This window comes from Pogona vitticeps, chromosome 7 (assembly GCF_051106095.1).
Source record: "Pogona vitticeps strain Pit_001003342236 chromosome 7, PviZW2.1, whole genome shotgun sequence".
Lineage (NCBI taxonomy): Eukaryota > Metazoa > Chordata > Lepidosauria > Squamata > Agamidae > Pogona > Pogona vitticeps.
In genome coordinates, this window is record NC_135789.1 from 9,707,151 (window position 1) to 9,728,439 (window position 21,289).

Genomic DNA, 21,289 nt, shown 5'->3' on the forward strand with positions numbered 1-21,289 from the left:
CAGACTGAGCCTTTAGATTGTCTTCAGGGTTCAGGGAAGAGAATATGAATTTGGGGAATAATCATTAGATGAGGTGGACTCTGGTAGACAGGCCTGTGTTCAAAACACGCGCGTGTGTATATAAGAATAGTTTCCTCCACAGTCAGTATCATATGAAACTGATGTTAGGGTTTTTTTATGCGCCATCCAATCGGAGCTGACTTATAGCAACCCTAATAGGGCTTTCCATAGTGGTGGTGTGGATAGAGCGACGGACTAAGAATCCGGAGAACTGGGTTCGAATCTCCGCATGGAAACTCACTGGGGGAGTGCAACTGGTCAAACCACTCCTTAAATATCTCACTTATCTTGAAAGCTTTGTTAGCGTCCACTTGATGGCACAGAACACAGACATACACACACAATAGGCCTTTTAAGGTAAGGAAAATAATGCTTCCCCCAGTTCCACGCTCCTAGTGAGTTTCTATGGCTGAGTGGGGATTTGAACCCAGGCCTCCTGTGTCTTAGTCTGTCACTCTGTCCCCTGCACCACACCGGCTAGCTAGACATTTGATAGCTAAACATTAAATATTAAGCTCCAACCAGGCAGATTTTTTTTAAAAAAATTTACACCAACTATTGAGTGACTTCTGGGGTATTTTTTATCCAAAGGAAGAAAATACCCCAAAAGTCACTCAATAGTTGGTGTATTTTTCTCATTAATCTATAGCATAACAGAGCAATAGCTATCATAATACAATAACAGTACATTTCTTCTGCATAAACTTTTATACCTTCACACACACACACACACACACACACAGAGAAAGAGAGAGAGAGAGAGAGACAGACAGACAGACACAGACAGACACACAGACACAGACACACACACACACACACACACACACACACACACATCCCCTGTTTCCCAAATGAGGGAATAATACTGACAACCGGAGTATACTTTGTCTGAAAACCAGCATGGAATATTATTCTTCCGTCCCCCACTCCAGTGCTTCATTCTTCCATTGGATGAGACAAAAATGTACCCCAACAGCAAGGGTAGGACCTCTATATCTATGGAGGATTGGTTCCAAGCTCCCCAACTCCCGGGAGATTCTGAAAACTGTGGATAATACTGAATACTATACATAGCATGGTAAAAGAAAAAAGAAAAACCAAAAATATGAATTTTCATATGTATTACCAGAACTGGCCACTAGAAGAAGCCAGAGACCATGCTATGTGTTCTTCAACAACAAAATTACATAGTATTGGCTCTGGCTCTCTGTAGTGCCCACTTATGGAAAATACATGGTGAAAATACGTATTTGAAGTTTTTTTTCTTTTAATATTTTTAATATATTCAGACTGCAGATAAGGGAAACCGTGAATACTGATCCTGCAAATACGGAGGTCCTACCATAGCTCTTTCAGCACAACTTTTGTCCCTGTTGTGTTTGGCATTATAAAAACAACAACCAACCAACCCAAAAATGAAACACAGGAAGTGGCTAAAACACAGAAATGCTACTTAACACCTCTTTCAGGGACAACAGCATTAACGGTGACAGAGTCACAAGACAGAGACACAACGACAACAGCACTGGAACAAGTTTGCACCTTTTTCGTTCGAAGCCCTGACTATTCTTTTGAGCCCAAATATCTGTGGATGGATCTCCTTGTCATTGAAAAAGAGGCAAAAAGGAGAGATGAAATGAAATACATCGCTCCTGATGAAATCGCCATAGCAACAAATTATTCCAGCCAAAGCTACATTGCGGAAAAGCGAAACTCCAATTTCATCTTTCTTTTCACTAGTATTAAATTATAGACTTAGAAACCCATTAGCAAGCATCTCTCTCTCTCTCTCTCTCTCTCTCTCTCTCTCTCTCTCTCTCTCTCTCTCTCTTGCCTGTTTTGAGAGTGTAAGATTGTGATTCCCCCCACCCAGCTCTAAAAAACTTCATTATGATGAGCTGGGGGAGGAATCAGGAAGATGCTCACACCCTGCTGGCATGGGGTCAGTGTATAGGAGAGGGAGGAATCAGCTCTCCTCCAGTGAAAACAATGTTGAAATTGTTAATGCCCCAGCGTACAAGGTGGTTAATTCCCACCCACCCCCAGATATTCCCAGAGGCATGATTCATCCAGATACAGAGACAGGGAAACAACTAGAACTGCAGGAAATCATGCACACGAGGAGGTTGCAAAAGGCACACATAGGTTTGCTCCCCATCCTTCAGAGTTTCTGCTGGGGCAGATTTAGTGCTGAACCCCTACAGCTGCCCTATTTTCCATGGTCTCTGTCCAGGGTGCTGAAAGCCCTTCCCTGCTTTTTGCCTTCTGAAAAGGTTCCTGAGAAACTCAACAGCTTGACTTCTTAGCAACTTGTTAGCGAGCTAGAGAAGATGGCCAAGCCCCCCCCCGTGTTAATTATCCAGTTAATTAATTAAGCCATGCATTTGCTGCTAGTGAAGAACTCACTGCTTAGGCGCCTCTTTGCGCGAGTCGTGCGCGGCGAGAAATACAAGCCCTGACTCCTTCATTGGCACAGTTCTCAGCTGTGGTTCATAGCCATCTAAAATACGTACATCGGCATATCTAAATGATAGGGTGCTGGTTGCTATTTCCAAAACCGTAGATTGGTATGGATCCTGCTGCTCCCCCCCTTTTATTTGCTGTTTGAAAGACAGCCTCCTGGGGCAAACTTGGCTGCGATAAGCAGAAGCTTTTTCAATCAGACTGAACCTCCGTGAGCATTCCTGTCCATCCCACCACTATGTATGACTACCACTTGGCTCCTTTTCTCAATTGTGTGTGTGTGTGTGTGTTTCCTTTGAAACATAGGGAGGTCCTGAGCAAGAGGTCTCTGAGAATGAAGAGGAGCCGGCCGAGAAATCCGAGAGCGAAGGGAGCAGCTACTCTCCCAACAAAAAGAAAAAGAAGAAACTGAAAGAGAAGAAGGAGAAGAAAGCAAAACGGAAAAAGAAAGAGGAGGAGGAGGAAGAGAATGAAGAGGGAGGCTTGAAGGTGGGTGTCATTTTTGGGTTCATGCCACATTGTCTTTGGACAACTGAGGGACTTCTGTCAATGCTAAAGAGTACGGGGTGATTCACGTGATTGTTTTAGGACTTGCAGGATGCCAACATAAGCCTCTGTTAGGTTGATTTGAAACTCCTGACCATGGAACATAATCAGTGTGCACCCAGGTTCACTACCGAATCTGCCTTAGAAGCCTCGGATAGGTTGTCTGCATCTTTTCTGTCTTTTTCCAGTTTTTGCCATTCTGGAAGTTGGATTCTGTAAGGAGTACTCACTAAATTCCTTGTTCATGGGGATTCAGGCTGTCTGAACACAGTGAGACACCACTATGAGAAATTCCCCAGACCCACAAGATCCCTTATTGCCAGTGTGAGGGGGAGATCAAAAGAAAGCCTTTTCCATTCCCCGTCAGAGTTTTTGTCATTTGTACCCAATGCGTCTTCGAGAGCATGTGCCGTTTTGTGCCGGCCTTTCTCTTGGAGAAGCAAAGGGGCCCCTGCAAGATGCACAGAAGAATGGGCTGATGGTTACAAAAGAAGCAAACCAACATCTGGTGCTTTCTGCCTTGGGAAAGTCCTTGCAATGAGGCGGAAGCTGTTGCAATTTTGTGCAATTGGTACATGCCAGGGAATTTGCTCAAAAATGATCCTTTGCCAGTGTGAGTAACCTTGTGGATGATGGAGTCTTACCACTAGGGCTGGTTTCTCCCACCCTCCCTGTCTTCCTTTGCCCTCCGATAGGAGCCCAAGACCTCAGCACAACTGATGGAAGAGTGGGGCCTGGATGACGTGGACTATTCTTTTTCCGAAGAGGACTACCACATGTTGACGAACTATAAGGCTTTCAGTCAATTCCTTAGGTATGTGAGGCCAGCCCCCAGTTTGGCTCTGAGCTGTGGGGAGAACCATAGGGTGATGGGCTTGGCTTGACCTTCTGGATTTATATTCTTGATACATCCCCGACGCTGTGTTGATGGGGCTGATGCTGCCTTTGGTGGAGCCAAGGGGTTCAAAATGGATCCCAAAACCCAAAAGATTACCTCACAGGGTTATTGTCTTGAGGGTAATGCAGGGGGAGAGAAGAGCTAAGCAAGGCCCTATAGAAGTCCCCGAAAGAAAGGTGGGACAGAAATGCAATAAATAAATAACGTCCTGTTGTAATTTTGTGTTTTAATCTGTTTTAGTTTTAAATGTCCTGTGTTTTTAAATTGTGGCTCTCTAACCCATCTGTGTATATATCCTGTGATATAGAAGGTTTAGATATGAGAGAGAGAGAGAGATTGAGAGAGAGATTGAGAGAGAGATTGAGAGAGAGGTGGTGACCAGTCTCGTCATCCAGCCTCATTTGATCTTTTTTTTTCTGAGACAGCTTGAAACATTCATAATCAGTGCAAAGAGGAGCAGCCTCTGTTTTCCAGATCTGGGCAGCCTGTTTCTGCCCCCTTCTTTGAAAACTGAAAGGGGGCTGGCAGACGCTTCCAGTTTTGCACAAGGTCTGCTTCAAGCTGGAACTCCGCACCCCACCCCGCTAGTGGGGCCTTACAGAGAACAATGTCTCTAGACATGACTCTCCATTTGAGGGGTCAAAAATTCACACAAATCGGCAGCCATAGGGGCCTCCGGAAGTGAGTTGAAAAGGAAAAAAAGGGAGTCTTCTTTGTGAATTCAGTGCAAAGTGTTAAGTACCCAAAGAGAGTGGGCCTGACATGACATAGGTACAGACGGGTGTGGAACACCAATGGGCACCGCTTGGGTTGAGCAACCCATATCCAAGAAGCTGAGAATCCACCCCAGGTTTTCCCACAGTCTCTTAGATGAGCTCTCCAAGGTGCTGAAGTCTATCCCACAAGCTGCTTCCTGGCTTTGGAGAACCCTTGTGAAGGGTGGGCTAAAACCCGGAGCGGGTTCAGCGCCTCCTCAGCAAGGGGAGGACTGCTTCTTCGCCTTTCCCTTTCTTTCCCTCCTCCTCTTCCTCCTCCTCCTCCTCCAGGCCTCTGGTGGCAAAAAGGAACCCCAAAATCCCCATGTCCAAGATGATGACCGTCCTAGGAGCCAAGTGGCGGGAATTCAGCTCCAACAATCCTTTCAAGGGAAGCTCGGCTGCCGCCGCCGCCGCTGCCGTGGCGGCGGCTGTGGAAACCATGGCCGTCGCCCCTGCCCAGGTTCCTGCCAGCCCTTCTCAGCGGCTGCCCCAGCCACCTCTGCCGCCTGCCGTTCGGAAAGCCAAGACCAAGGAGGGAAAAGGTAAGACAGTCAGAGGAGAGAGAGAGAGAGAGGAGGGAAGAGTGGGCTGATGATCGTGGTGGTACATCCGTAGGGTTCCTTTCCACCCCCGCCCCCCCAAAATTGATGGAACACAATAATAATCTTGGAAGTGCAAAACTGAAAGGGACCCTAGAGATCATCAAGTCTATCCCCTGTCAAGGAAGCACAAGTGGGGATTTGAACTCCCAACCTCTGGCTCCACAGACAGATGTGAAAACCACTGAAACAACTGATGATAATAATCTAGAAACTCCCCTGGGGGGGGGACACACTCAAGCCAAACTATACTGGTTCTCTGCAGCACGACTTACAAAATAAAAGCAAAAGGGTTATGAGACCTTCGTGACAAACAGATGTATGTCCATGGCAGCATTTAGGGATTGCAGTCCACATGTTGCTGTCAGAGGAAAGTGCATGGGAATACGCAAACTCTTACATTGAAATAAGTCTATATATCTTCAAGGTGCCGTACCTCCCCAGATAAATAAAAGCAGTAAGGTTACTGGTGGGATATAAATACAGTAAATAAACAGAATCCAAGCAACCCATTCAGTTAGGTCATAGAATTACGGTAGGATCCCCTTATCTGCGGGATCAGTATCCACTGATTCACTTATCCACAGTCCGAAAATATTAAAAGGAAAATCCTAGAAATGTATATTTCTAAAGATGAAGTTACCAGACCTGACCACTAGATGACACCAGAGACCATGCTATGCATGGTGTTTGGTAAAATAGTGTCCCACATTTTTCACCATCTGTGGGGAGGCCAAGAACTGATTCCTTGTGGATACTGGAATTCCACTGTATACAGTTGGGAGGGTCACCCAAAGGCCATCTAGCCCAAGCCTGCACTGGGGCAACAAATCTACAGCTAAAGCATCCGTGATAGATGGCCCTCCAGGCTCTGCTTAAAAACCATCAATGACAGAGAACAATCTGCAAGGAAGTTGCTAGTCCATAAGAACTTCTTTCACCTGCAGGACCTGGCGTCCGGAAGAAAATGAAGAATAGCAAAGACAGCAAAAAGAAGGTGAAAGGGAAGAAAGCCGGGACCCTGAAATTCCGCTTTGGGGGAATCGCTAACAAAAGGAAAAAAGGGTCCTCAGTGAGTAACGTCATACATTTCAAACTGCCTCTTCATCACGATTCCTAGCCGGGTGTCGCTTGGACTTCCTGCCCTTTGCTGCCTTATGTGTTGCCAACACCTTGCTGTGTGAGCTTATCAACATGTGCGGGGTGGGAGGGATGGAAAGAAACACCCTCTAGTTCTCTCTAGTGACCAGTTTTGATATTGCACCTTGCAAATACAGTAGGACCCCCTTCATCAATGGGAGCGATATCAGTGGTTTCACTTATCCACGGTCTGAACATATTAAAAATGAAATAAGAAATAACCTTGAAATACGTATTTCAACAATATAATTACCAGAACTGGCCACTAGAGGCAGAGACCATGTTATGTATAGTGTTCACTATTATCTGCGGGTTTTCAGTATCCACAGGGGAGATTCGGAAGCAATCTCCTGTGGATACGGGAGTCATACTACAGGGAAAACAATATGATGCTTCTCTTGCCAATTAGAAAAATCTTGCCAAAAGGCACTTAAAAAACACTAGAAAATATTTACTGATTACACCAAATAGAGTAACATTTCAATAACTAATTCCATTGTTATTGAAACGTAGCTTTGTTACATTCTTGCCACTTCAAAAGAACTAGTTATAGGCAATTCTATTACTTGTTCTTAGTTGCTTCCAAGCACTGGTGATAGAGGGGGTGGGCGGGCTGGGCCAGCCCCGAGAGGCATCCATGATAGCCATGTGCAGTTTGGGTTTCCTTGCAGAGCGAGGAAGAGGAGCGGGAGGAATCGGACCTGGATGGCGCCAGCATCATCGCTAGTTTGTCCGTTCGCTCTGAGTCCTCGGTTGGCCTGGGCAAGAGAAGGAGGAAGCGAAAGAAGAAAAAGAGGCGTACGTTGTGATGTTCGGCCACGGACTGTTCTTTTAGGAGTGTTGTGGGAAGGTGGCATGATGTTGGCATATGTAGGGCAAGAAATGGTTTCTCTGTTTGGACAACGTCTCCCATAGTCCCCTAGTATGCAGGGCATCTTTTCCAGGGCTGCTGTGGCAGTTAATCTAAACAACACAGCAGAGCTCTTTCTATCTTACTTAGAAGTCTATATCGGGTGGAACATGTTGGATGCTGAAATGTGTCTTCAAGGGCAGAAATCCTGGCCAAAAGAGGTGGTGGTGAAGGTTACTGGGAGTTGTAGTCCAAGAACATCTGGAGGCCCAAGGTTCATGACCATTGTTCTAGAGGGAACCTTTGAGCAGCACATCAAAATCCAATGGAGAGCCGATCTATAAGTAACACCCCTTTCTAACACACGATCTCTCTCTTTAAGAGTCAGTCTTAAACTCCCTGTCTTTTGTGGGTGGGTGTTGTTTCCTCAGAGATCCAGAGAGAAGTTTGGAGAAGTTGGTTTCTTGTGTATAGTAAGACTTGGGTGTTTGCTTTATTTTTATTTACACATTGAGTTTAAAGGCAGAATTCTTATCACAAATGCGATTGTTTCTATATTCCTATGTATCAAAAATCAGGGAATATATCCTTTGGTTTCAAACAAATATTGTGTTTGAAGCTAAACCCCAGGTAAATAAACTCAGAGCTGAGATCAGCACTTCCCATCCCCTTTGGAAAAAAAAAGTGGCACAATGATGCACTATTTCGTACCTTAACTTCTGCCACACGTAAACATGAAAGGTGAGCTCTACTTTGATATTTTCAAGGTGTTTTTTTTTTAACCCTCTTCTTATCTAGGACAAAGTCCATTAAGCACAGAGAGGCTGTCTTCTTCCAAATATAGATCAGCCAAACAAGAAAAGATATTACTTAATAATAATCTTAGAATTGGAAAGACACTATGGATCATCGAATCCAGCCCCTGTCAAGGAGGCATAGTGGGGAATCAAACTCCCAATCTCTGGCTCCTCAGCTAGAGATCTAAACCATTGAGTTATTCAGCAATTCCTGGATAATATCTATGAAGATTCTCAGTCGTCCAGGTGAGGTTATCTGGAAGTTGAGTCATGGCAACTGGACTTCTTCCTTATTAGGTTGAAATATTTTGCTACTCATCCAAGTAGCTTCTTCAGTCGGAGGCAACTTGGTAGGCGACCCCAGATATATCCTCCATGTTGGTTTCACTTCCCCCTGGTCTGAATAGGCTCGTTAGAAGAACAAAGGACTTGGGGGGGGTGAGGGAAAAATCCCACTTCTCAGGGATCAGGGATCTCCCACCAACTCTCCTCAGACTGAAGAAGCTACTTGGATGAGTAGCGAAGTCTTTCAACCTAACAAGAAAGAAGTCCAGTTGCCAACTTCCTGGATAATGTTTCATAAAATTTTAAAAATAACTTTGGACAGAAGTGTGTGCTGAAAATCAGTTGTGTTGATGTGACCCTCTGTTGCCCTGTGCTTCCTTTCAGTCGTTTCATACAATCGATGATAAGTGAGCAGGGGGTAGCTAGTGGAATCGCACGATAGTGTTTACTTGGGATAGAAGTTAAGGTAGAAAAAAAATGTATCGCTTTGCTCATATTCTGAGTAAGTCGGTGGTGATTTAAGCTCTGAATGTCCTTGCTTTGGGGTGTAGAGTTTCATCCGTAACTTCTTGCTTTCTCCAGAACTATTTAAGGAACCTCAAATAAACTATATCGGATCTTTAGTTTAAAACAATAGCAGTGGTTTAACGAAATGCAAAGGGGAAAATGCTGCCTTCTCACCTTTTAGAGAGGTGGAGGGTAGCTTGGGCCATGATCTGAGGCCAGTCCACCAGTGGCCAGAACCCCAAAAGCCTAGGACATGTCCCTCGTATTTAATTTCTCAATAAAGCTCCCTCCCTGCTCTTCCCCAGATGTAATGAAAGGGGAAGCTCTTGTGTCTGTTATTCTCCGGCATCTTGGGAGTGGCTGTTTGGCCAACTTGGCTTTTTTGTGTGTCTTCCAGTCGAAGAAGGTGACGGATACGAGACAGACCACCAGGATTACTGCGAGGTGTGCCAGCAGGGTGGGGAGATCATTCTCTGCGACACCTGCCCGCGGGCCTACCACCTTGTCTGCTTGGACCCGGAGATGGAGAAAGCCCCAGAGGGCAAATGGAGCTGCCCCCACTGCGTAAGGAGCGTGGGAAGAAATGGAGGGAGCAAGTGTGTGTGTGTGTGTGTGTGTGTCCCTATGCACCCAGTGGTTTCCACCCGATGTGAGCCACGGGACTGGTTTAGCACCACCAGTAATGCCACGGAGGACCCACCAGAGTCTGCTTTTATGGGTGCTGCAGTCTCAATAGGGTTCTCAATACAGTAGCACCCTCTTGATCCAAGGTCTGAAAATGTTAAAAATATTAAAAGGGGGAGAAAAAAAAACTAGAAGTATGAGCTCAGCCCTGCCTTTCTGTGGTTCCAGGAGAAGGAAGGCATCCAGTGGGAGCCGAAGGAGGAGGAGGAGGAAGAGGAAGATGACATGGGTGAGGAAGAAGACGACCACATGGAGTTTTGTCGGGTCTGCAAGGACGGTGGGGAGCTCCTTTGTTGTGACACCTGCCCCTCTTCCTATCACCTGCATTGCTTGAACCCCCCGATGCCAGAAATACCCAACGGGGAATGGCTTTGTCCTCGTTGCACGGTAAGCGTTGATGAACCATCCGCACGACGTCTGCTCTGCCGTGCCGGCTGTAGTGTTTTTTCCCCCTGTATTGCCGGTAGTTCTCGATCTCAGTTTCCTTGCAAAGATGGGAGAGCATTGGACCAGCCATTCCATCATGGAAAAGGAGGAGAATGCTGACCAAACTCAGTCCGTCTCTCTCCTTTCATCATAGACCCATGGCCGTAGTAGGTTCAAGAATCCAACCAGAAGTCCGTTGTTCCTTCCAGTGTATAATGAGAATCCTAGCATCCTCCAGGTGTGGTATTGGAATGGGTCCCTAAAGGACATCTAGTCCAACCTTCTACTGACTCAGGGATCCAGCGTTAATGCCTCCTCGCTAGGTGGCCACGCAGCCTCTGTTTCAAAGCCTCCAGTGGAAGAGAGCCCACCACCTTCTGAAATAATTCCCTCCACCCCTTCACTATTAAACAGCTCTTACTATCAAGGCAGGATTCCCAAACAAAGCAGATCTGACAGGTGGTTTTTCAATTTTCTCTTGAAGGCCTCCAGCGTTGGAGCACTCACCACCTCCCATTGAGGTCATGGGTTCCGCTGTCATACTGCTCTAACAGTGAGGAAGTTTTTCCTAATATTCAGCCGAAAACTGGCTTCCTGTTGCTTGAGTCCATTCTTACCCGTCCTGCACTCTGATTGTCCTTGTCATCTTCTGAGAACTGCAGAACTGGAAGGAAGTCTGCAGATCATTGAGTCCGGCCCTGTCAATAAGGCACAGCAGGGGATCGAACCGCCAACCTCTGCCAGATATCTAAATCACTGAGCTATCCGGTCTTCCAAATGTTTTGTCCGCATCGCCTTCCTTGCAACCTGTATCCATCGGTTTGGGTTCTGGCTTGCTCCGTCTTTCATGCGGCAGTTCTCCAGTTATTTTGACCCGGCCGTCCTGTCTCGAAAAGATTAGATAGCATTTGATCAACACTGCTTCATACCAGTTTTTCCGGAGATTCCTTTTTGCCCACTGGCCCTTCGGCCATTATCTCTTAATCGTGAAAACGTGGAAAGCGTGTTGGCCATCAGGCTCAGACACACATCATTTTGAAGTAAGAACCAAAAAATTGAGGCCCGGTTATAAGCTGTGGGTTAAATCCAGCTTTCTTCCCAACTAGCAGAAAGCGTCTAGGACACATCAATCCTGGTAAATGCAGTAGATAACAATCCTCTTTCGTTTCTGTGCGTCTAATTTAGTTGCGCCTAAAATAGATTTATTCTAACATGTCAAAAGTCATGGGGATACCCAGGATAGAGTGATGGACTAAGACTCGAGGAGCCTGGGTTCAAATCTGTACTCAGCTATGGAAACTCACTGGGGCATGTGTGTCGAACGGGTCAAGCAAGTTGGTTTTGACATAGAGTCATGTGCCGTTTCCCTCTAAGAAGTTGCTGGACATAGTCAGAAGGATGCCTGCCAGGGTCCATGTTGGCTTTTTTGTGTCTTTCACACCCTTTTGGCTTGGTCTCCAGTGCCCACCGTTGAAAGGAAAAGTTCAGCGCATCCTCCACTGGGTCTGGAAGGAGCCCTCGGCCCCGATCGCGACCCCTTTGTCCTTAGCGGAGCCTGACTGGGTCACTCCGCTGCCCTCCAAGTCCCTGGAAGGAATCCCCGAACGCGAGTTCTTTGTGAAGTGGGCCGGCCTCTCCTACTGGCATTGCTCCTGGGTCAAGGAGCTGCAGGTAAGTGGGGAAAGGTGGGTCGCCAGGTGGGTTCGGTGCTTTGTGGGGCGGGCTGTCCCATTACAGTTGGGTCCCCCTTATCCGCGGGATCAGTATCCGCTGGTTTGCTTATCCGCTGTCGGAAAATATTAAAAGAAAAATCCTTGTATATACTGTATTTTTCCATGTATAAGACTATACTTTTGTCTAAAATCTTTAGACTAAAAATTGAGGGTCATCTTATACATGGAAGTAAGCTGAGGAGAGAACAAACACAAGTGGAGGGGAAAGCAGGGATCAAAGCTATCCTGCAGGGCTTTGATCCCCTTCCCCTTACACTTGCTAAGCCCCACTTAGATTTCTTAATTTTGGGTTAGAAAAGTGGGGGGTGTCTTATACATGGGGGCGTCTTATACACGGAAAATACGATATAAGGAGGGGAGGTTGAGCAAGCGCTGAAGATGGCTTACACACTGCCTCCCCAATGGTGGCCTCTTCCAGCTGGAGCTGTACCACACCGTAATGTACCGCAACTACCAGCGGAAGAACGACATGGATGAGCCGCCGGCGTTTGACTATGGCTCGGGCGACGAGGACGGCAAGCTGGAGAAGAGAAAAAACAAGGACCCCCAATACACCAAGATGGAGGAGAAGTACTATCGCTACGGCATCAAGCCTGAGTGGATGATGATCCACCGCATCCTCAACCACAGGTGAGGGTGGGTGCATGGCATGGTTTTAAGAGCGGTGGTTTCAGGTAGTGGTCCATGGGTTAAGGATCGGAAGTTTAGAGATCTGAGTTCAAATCCAGATTGGGCGAGTCTGTCTCTTTTAGTCCAATCTCTACCTTACAAGGCTGCTGTTATAGTAAAGTCTTTTTAGGAGAGCCCGCTGTCCTGCCTAGAGGTTACAAGGGGACCTTTTGTCAGTTGAAAAAGGGGGTGCTTCAATGTGGGTTTTTTTAGCTGAAAAAAAGGGGAAGAAGTATGTTTGAGATGTGGATATGGGAGCCCCTCCAAGGTCCTCTTGCAGAGTTTTGAATTTGGATTAAATTCCTCTAGCTGCAGAGCAGACGAGCAGGGATTCACAGGACAGAACAGCTTCAAGTCCCCCAGATTAGTTCACCCCTTTCCTCATCAACTGGCACTTACAGTCTCAATAACTCACTCTGAGATTGATAGTAGATAGAATACATGTTCTTTACTTACAGTTGCAGGAATGAATGAATGAATGAATGAATGAATGAATGAATGAATGAATGAATGAATGAATGAATGAATGAATGAACAGCAAACTAACAACAAAGATGGCCAACTGCTTTCAGCAACAGGCCTCAACAGACCATGCAGCTTCTAACAGAGGGGAAAATGTCTTAGTAGAGAGGTGTGGCTCTCTTTCAATTCAGAGACAGGGAAGGAATGATTGGTGAGTGCTGGACAGGTCCCTCCCAGCCAAAACTACTAGAGGCAGCATGCAAGGTTGCAATAACTCCAACAGGCCCTATGGTGGCCATTTGGATCCCTGGAAGTTGCCCACCTCTTACAGCAGAAGGAGATGGACAGGAAGAACACTGGCAAACATCCAGTGTTGTTAGGCTGCAATGGTCTCTGTGTGTATGTTGACTCCATTGTGGTCCAGCTTTGACCAGCTATATTTCTGCCTCCCAGCTTTGATAAGAAGGGAGATGTCCACTACCTGATCAAGTGGAAGGACCTGGCATATGACCAAAGCACCTGGGAGGTGGATGAGATTGATGTTCCTTACTATGCGAACTTCAAGCAGCTCTACTGGAATCACAGGTTGGGGCTTCCGTGTATATCTGGTGGGGGTCAAAAGGCACTGACCCTGGATCAGTCCTCTTAGAGTATAGCTTCTCCCCATAGTTCACATGTATGATCTTCTCTCTCTCTCTCTCTCTCTCTCTCTCTCTCTCTCTCTCTCTCTCTTCACCACTACCACCCTTGCAGGGAGATGATCTTAGGGGAAGAGAACAGCCAGTTTGCCAAATGGCTGAGCAAGAAAGGGAGGAAAGCAAACGATGAGAAGCTGGAGCGACCTCCCGAAACACCTCTCGTGGATGTATGTTGGAGGTTGAGACAGAAAAAGATGTGTTAATTGGAATCATTTTTTTTCTGGGTTTGAGATCCATGGAAAGGATTATACAGACACAATGCCCTACCCAATGTTTTAGTAGTGAATTTGGAGGTAGAGAGGGGCCTGTTTAAATGTAGGATCAGCATCTGCAGGTTCATTTATCTGCAGCCTGAAAGCATTAAAATATTAAAAGAAAAGAAAAACTAGAAATATGTATTTTCACAATGTATTTACCAGAACTGGCCACTAGAGTGAGCCAAGAATGCATAGCAAGGTCTCTGGCTCCCACTACTGGCCAATTCTGGTAATGCATGGTAAAAAATACTTCTTTCTGGATTTTATCTCTTTTACCATGCTGTGTGTAGCATTCACTGCCATCTGCTATGTGTAGCATTCACTATTATTATTCAGTATCCATGGGGGGCTTGGAAACAATCCTCCACAGATACAGGGATCCCACTGTATCACATCATAGCTCCCATAATGAGACTTCCCTAGTGTGTACCTCACCGCTTTAGGTATAGTTTGTAACAAAACGCACAAAAAGGAACTAGCAGCCAACTAGCTAATTACTTTTGAATAATAAAAAGAAGTTATAAAGGAATGGGACAAGAAAGTAGTGGTCAGCCAAAAAGTAATTAAAAATTATTTTAGTTCATTTGAAAAGTGAGAAAGTAATTGAGATACCTTTTTTAGTAAAAAGAACTCAGTATTTAGATATATCTGTAATGAATTACTTTTTGTATGTTTTTCTGTCTACTGAACTGTTACCTCACACAACGGGGGAAGTGATCTCAAGCCTGTGGAAGCACATGTCAAATAAAACTCTCTTAATCTTAAAGGCACCACAAAACTTTTTATTGGCTTTGCTGGAATGGTTTTACCATCCTGGCAGTTACTTTTCTATGCTCTGTTCTGAAGAGTTCAGCCAGTGTTGTTCATGCACCCTTAAATATGCACATTGTTTCAATATATCTCTGAACTCATAAGGGCTAGAAACTTGCATTTTTTAAAGGCAGGTAACTTAAGTTTTAGTTTTTTCAGGATGCTTGCTGACTGAGCTCATTTTGAGCCACTTGTAAATTACGAACGCGGAGACTTGATTTACCTGTTATGATTTATTCACAGAAGAATCAGCTTTGCCTTTCTTGTTCCGCTTTACTAACGGCTCTTCTTTGCTCTCTGCTTTCTCAGCCTACGGTAAAATATGACAAGCAGCCGTGGTATATTGATGCAACCGGTGGAACATTGCATCCTTACCAGTTGGAGGGGCTGAACTGGCTGCGCTTTTCCTGGGCCCAAGGGACAGACACTATCCTGGCTGATGAGATGGGTCTAGGCAAGACGGTCCAGACCATTGTTTATCTTTACTCCCTTTACAAAGAGGTAAGTCTTGACCTGTTGCCGTTATTTGAGCCAACCTCCTGTTTCATGACAGCCTTGGTCAACAAGACTGATCTTGATGAAGCTTCTCTGTCCCCCCCCCCAGGGCCATTCAAAAGGACCTTATCTGGTCAGCGCTCCCCTTTCCACCATCATCAACTGGGAGCGAGAATTTGAGATGTGGGCGCCGGACTTCTACGTCGTCACGTACACGGGAGACAAGGAGAGCCGGTCCATCATCCGCGAGAACGAGTTCTCCTTTGAGGACAACGCCATCCGGAGTGGGAAGAAGGTGTTTCGGATGAAGGTAACAGAGCCAGAGCAGAGACTCCTGGAGGGGTGCAGCAGGCACACTCCTCTTGAGCTGGAGGTCATTTTTTGGGCTCCCGTGAATTTCAGAGGAAATGCAGTCAAGAGTTGAGGAGGAAACTGTTCCTCCCTCTCCACCAGGTGCAGTGCACACCAAATAGGCACCATTTCAACTTACCTTATGCTGGGAGTCCACGAGACTCAGTGTACCTCTGGCTTAAAGCGGGTAGCCTTCCTCCCAGATCTTCTGGAGGTCCGGTCTACCTATGGGTCAGAGAAGGAAGAGTTTGAAATGTTCTTACCCTTGGCTGGAACAGCTCCACCTTGAGCTGCCTAGCAGCCCACAGTTCCTGGTGCAGTTTCTTCTTGATCCCACTTCCTGCCGCATCCCTGCTCACAATGTTTGGGAATATGTATGGGGTCCTGAGATCTAGAGGTTGAGATGCTGATTGGGCCCTGGAGGTCCCAGGTGATTCTCAAACAACGACGAAACAGATTGCTTAGCCGCCAGCTCTCTGATCCATTTCATACGGGGCACCAGTGGCTGACAGTGGGATATTCTGAACCATGCACTGTGGGATTATGATTCTGCCAAGTTCCCGCATCACCTGGTCTTCACCCTGACTCTCTGTTTCCTCTAGAAAGAAGCACAGATCAAGTTCCACGTCCTCCTCACCTCCTACGAGCTCATCACCATCGACCAGGCCATCCTCGGGTCCATCGAGTGGGCATGCCTGGTGGTGGACGAAGCCCATCGGCTGAAAAACAACCAGTCTAAAGTAGGTGCCTCGGTTCGGTGGTGGGGGGGAAGGGGAAGGAATTTTGAGTTGGAAGGGAAGAGGCCCCACAACCTTTCAGCCTCCTTGCATGGACCATTGACTGGAAATCACCTCTTGCATGGAACAGGGACTCATTCAGAGAAGCGACTAATGCACTCACTGCAGTGTCAGCATTATCTCCTCCCCCCCCCCCCCGGGATGCTTACTGTGAAGGATAACTTCAGAGGATGGGAGATGAAAATAGGAGGAAAGAAAGCCTTTCTGTGGCCCACAAAGGGAAACAAGAATCAAGGGCTTCTTTTCTCAGAGCAGAGCTGGGAAGGACTAGATAGAAGTTACACAGCCGATGGCAGTAGTTATGACAAGAGTGTAACTGAGTTACACTTCAAAGGTAACCACAGATAGTTAAAGGTCCGTGACTTAGAGCAACAGCCACCAAAACTGGCTTGGACATGTTTATCAGTTGTCTGAGAGTACCACCTGTCTGGAGGTATGATTCATGGTATTTACTTTAAAAATAGATCTACATTGCTTTTCCATTTCTGATTTTTTTTAAAAAAAATTCCAAAGTAGTTTACAGTAATCCCAGCAGAAGTGCAGTGAAACGGATGAATCCAAATGGGTGATCAGACATTTTATTCCAAAAATATCCCTACTGTATTGTACAGCTTCAGTTCTTGTAATTCCCTCTTTTCTAATAATACGTAGTACTCCCATATCCCATATAAACGAGTAGTCCAGATAGGACTGGAATGAATGAATGAATGAATGAATGAATGAATGAATGAATGAATGAATGAATGAATGAATGAATAAATAAACAAACAAACAAACAAACAAACAAATAAATAAATAAATATCTGCACGTGATTGGTTCCGGGGGGCCCACGTGGATGCTAACAAACACGGATTATAGCAAAGGCTATTACAATGGTGCCCCGCTTGACGATTACTTCGTTAGACGAGGAAACCGCTTAATGATGAAGTTTTTGCAATCGCTTTTGCGATCGCAAAATGATGTTTTAAATGGGAAAAATTGCTTCACGGTGATCGGTTCCCTGCTTCAGGAACAGATTGTTTGCTTTACGACGATCAGAAAACAGCTGATTATCGGGTTTCAAAATGGTCACCCTCTATTTAAAATGGCTCCCCGCTGGGCTTAGGATGGATTCCTCGCATTACAGGTACCAGAAAATGGCCGCCCTATGGAGGATGTTCGCTGGACACTGAGGTATTTCGCCCATTGGAACGCATTGAGCGGTTTTCAATGTATTTCAATGGGCTTTTTCATTTCGCTTGACGAGGATTTCGCTTAACAGCAGTTTGAACAGAACGGATTATCCTTGTCAAGCGAGGCACCACTGTATAATAGTGAATGTTATACACAGTGTGGTCTCTGGCTCCCTCTCCTGGCCAGTTCTGGTAATGAGACTAGAAATATATTTCTCTAGTAAACGTCATACAGAGTGTGGTCTCTGGCTCCCTCTAAGGGCTGGTCCCAGTAACTTCATCCTTTCCAGGATACATGTTCAGAATTTTTATTTTAATATTTTTATTTTTTTCATATTGTGTATCAACGAATCAGTGGATATCGATCCCGTGGATAAAGGGGTCCTACTGGAATCATCATCCTCTTAGAATTGCACAGCTGGGTAAGGGTGGTGTTAGCCTCTGGTGGAACTGGTCTGACTTAAGTCCCAGTTTGACATCGTATGGAAAGATCAGAGTGGAACATCTGGGGAGGATTGATTCGCCCAGGCTAGATCTGTGAACTTCGCCTCCAACCCAAATTCAGTCTTCTCCCTTCTCTGCCACAGTTTTTCAGGGTGCTCAACAGCTATAAGATTGACTACAAGCTCCTCCTAACGGGGACGCCCCTCCAGAACAATCTTGAGGAGCTCTTCCATCTGCTCAATTTCCTCACACCAGAGAGGTTCAAGTGAGTTTATTTTATTTACAATCTTTTCACCCCCACCTTTCTCCTTAAGAAGGACCCATCTTGTATCATTGGAAGACAATATTTAAAGCTAAAAACAGTAGAAGTGCAAAGATCCTGGGAAAGGACTGAACAAATCCCACACTAAGAATCAACCCTAAAGATATGTTCAAAGCAATTAGGCACAACTATCCATTAAAAATAAAAACCACTCAGGCCTTCAGTCAATGAGGGAAAGCCTGCCTGGAGAGAAAGGTCTTGGCCTGCTTGCAGGAGGACAGCCAAGATGGGGCCAGGCTGGCCTCCAGTGGGAAGGAGTTCCAGAGTCTGGGAGCAGCCACCGAGAAGGCCCTGTCCTGGTTCCCCATCAGAGGCACCTGGAAGGTGGTGGAACTAAAAGAACGGGCATCTAGTGATGATCTTAACAGCCGGGCTGTTAAAGGAGCCCTCCAAGGTGTTAAACCTCTTCTAGGGATCAAGTTCTGAATCTTGGATGTCTCTTGTTCTGACCAAAACCTGGAGCGCATCTGCAGCGGGGCTGGTGCAGGGGGCGGACAAGCCTCTGCTGTAGCCCACCTGGGATGCTGAGCTCAGCTTGGCCACAGTGGCTCTCCTCAGGACAGAGCCTTTCCCCATTCCAGCTCTGTTAAAATCCTGTTTGTAGTGGAGATGCTGGGCCTGGCGCTGTGACCTCCAGCCTGGGCTTGACCACTGGACTCAAGGCCCTTGGTCTAGAGACCCTGGGAGGGGCCACTGTTGGTCCTCCAAAAAAAAAAGCAACACTTCCCCTCTCTTCATAGTTGTGCTTCTCCCCCTTTGCATCTCATGATGGCCCTATGAGGTAGTTCAGTGGCTCAGCCATGGTTTCAGGTATGGCTCCTTGGAGCCCTATCCTGAGAGACTGAAGGCTAGGGGGCTTTCTTCTAGTCTTTGGTCCAGGGCTATTTACTCTGAACTAACCCCAAGTCCTGCAAGGATATTGCCTGGACTGAGATACTGCCAAGTCTGTTCCGTGGGGTTGGTTTGCAAGCCTGTTCTATCGGGTTGGTTTGCAAGCTTGTTCCATGGCATTGCTTTGCAACTTGGCTGCTTGTGAACTGGTCCTTTCTGCTTTGTTTCTGACAGCAACCTGGAAGGCTTCCTGGAAGAGTTTGCTGACATCTCCAAAGAAGACCAGATCAAAAAGCTTCATGATCTCTTGGGACCTCACATGCTCCGGAGGCTAAAGGCTGACGTGTTCAAGAACATGCCCGCCAAGACGGAGCTGATTGTGCGTGTGGAGCTCAGCCAGATGCAGAAGTAAGTTTTCTCCTCTTATAGGAGGAGGCGGGAAAAGTTGAATAGATGGATTTCCAAGTTTATTTCCTCTTCTTTGGCCAGACTCAAAACAGTTTGTTTGTTTGTTTGTTTGTGTGTATTCATTCATTCATTCATTCATTCATTCATTCATTCATTCATTCATTCATTCATTCATTCATTCATTCATTCATTCATTCATACTCCATCTTTCTCCTAAAAATGTCCCAGGGTGGCTCACATAATCAAAAACACATTATTTAGAACTAAAAAGAGTCAACTATTTCAATATTTTAAAAAATAATTAATAACATTAAAAATGTTAAGCAAAGTCATTACTAAAACAGATTTAGAAACAATGGAATACAAACCCTCCCAGACAATGAGTTGCTAAGGGAAAGACAGCTTGAAGAGAAAGGTCTTTGCCTGCTTGCAGAAGGACAGTCAAGATGGGGCCAGGCTGGCCTCCAGTGGGAGGGAGTTCCACAGTCTCTGTGAGGAGCTACAGAGGAAGCCCTCTCGCATGTTCCCACCAAACAAACCTAGGAAGGTGGTGGGACCAAGAGAACGACCTCTCCTGGTGATCTTAACACTTGAGCAGGATAGTAAAGGGAGAGGTGGTCGTTGAAATAGCTTGGGCCCAAGCCATTGAGGGCTTTATAGGTTAGAACTAGCACCTTGAAATGTGTCTGGAAATGGATCGGCAGCCAGTGAAGCTGCTGTAACAGGCAGTGGGCGTATGCGATCCCCGTGGCTAGCCCCATTCAGCAATCTGCCTGCCACCTTTTTGACCTGATGAAGTTCCTAAACATTTTCCAAAGGCAGCCTCGTGTGGAATGCATTATAGTAATCCAGCCGGGAGGAAACTAAAGCCTATGTAGAAAGACAATCTGGGCTGGAAACGAGTTGTATTGGGTCGCTAAAATGTTAGCCAAAAAAAGAGAGGCAATCTTTAGCATCCTCTAGAATCTTTGGCTTCAGATGGCATCCAATTTGGGGAAGAAGCAGAAAGACCCAAGTCTGGAAAAAAAATCTGGCTCAGTGTACAGAAAGCTGGCAAAGCAAGATGTACACTCCAGATGCAGGGCAAAAATGAGGTGTCAAGGTCTCTGAATGCAGCCTCTCTCCACCCCTGTAGAACCATGGTGGGCAAAGGGCAGGCCTCCAGCTCTCATCGGCTCTTCCTCCAACACAGTTAAACTTCTCTGCCTTTCCACCAGAAAGCCGATTTCCCTTCCTGATGTGTTTCCACAGGAAGTATTATAAATTAATCCTGACAAAGAACTTTGAAGCTCTGAATTCCAAAGGAGGGGGGAACCAAGTGTCCTTGCTCAATATCATGATGGATCTGAAGAAATGTTGCAACCATCCATACCTTTTCCCGGTGGCAGCCGTGGTAAGTCTGAGTTTGAAAAGGAGGGAGCGGCATAGATTTTATCCCGCCGCTGCCTCCAGGTGATGGAGGAGGTGGGCAGAAACAAACTTTACAGATTAAAACTTGAACACATTTAAGCATTGGAGAGGGGTGATTCAGGCAGATTTTTGTCTTTTAAAAAAATCAAACTTCAAAGGAACCCCACACATAATTCCTAAAGGCATCTGTCAATTGCTCACCACCTTTTGCACTATTCTTAGGAAGCTCCGGTCCTGCCTAATGGCTCCTACGATGGGAGCTCGCTTGTGAAATCCTCGGGGAAGCTGATGCTGCTTCAGAAGATGCTCAAGAAGTTGCGGGATGGAGGTCACCGAGTGCTCATCTTCTCTCAGGTGGGTTTGGACTGGAGATAGGATTTGAACTGCAAACCACCAGGAAGATAAAGCAACAGAGA

General features: G+C 46.0%; 1 protein-coding gene across 5 annotated transcripts in view; it reads left to right on the forward strand.

Moving 5' to 3' along the window:
• CHD5 (chromodomain helicase DNA binding protein 5) overlaps positions 1–21,289 on the forward strand; it is a 57,425-nt gene that overhangs the window by 6,290 nt on the left and 29,846 nt on the right. For all 5 annotated transcript variants that reach the window (XM_072977744.2, XM_072977745.2, XM_072977746.2 and 2 more), the window contains exons 3-20: positions 2,830–3,012; positions 3,765–3,883; positions 5,014–5,267; positions 6,272–6,396; positions 7,136–7,262; positions 9,301–9,467; positions 9,756–9,974; positions 11,475–11,684; positions 12,165–12,376; positions 13,331–13,462; positions 13,631–13,742; positions 14,952–15,143; positions 15,247–15,447; positions 16,091–16,228; positions 18,046–18,167; positions 19,290–19,463; positions 20,715–20,856; positions 21,096–21,227. In XM_072977744.2, coding sequence (XP_072833845.2) covers positions 2,830–3,012; positions 3,765–3,883; positions 5,014–5,267; positions 6,272–6,396; positions 7,136–7,262; positions 9,301–9,467; positions 9,756–9,974; positions 11,475–11,684; positions 12,165–12,376; positions 13,331–13,462; positions 13,631–13,742; positions 14,952–15,143; positions 15,247–15,447; positions 16,091–16,228; positions 18,046–18,167; positions 19,290–19,463; positions 20,715–20,856; positions 21,096–21,227 — 2,961 coding nt within the window. The remainder of the gene's footprint in view (positions 1–2,829; positions 3,013–3,764; positions 3,884–5,013; positions 5,268–6,271; positions 6,397–7,135; positions 7,263–9,300; positions 9,468–9,755; positions 9,975–11,474; positions 11,685–12,164; positions 12,377–13,330; positions 13,463–13,630; positions 13,743–14,951; positions 15,144–15,246; positions 15,448–16,090; positions 16,229–18,045; positions 18,168–19,289; positions 19,464–20,714; positions 20,857–21,095; positions 21,228–21,289) is intronic.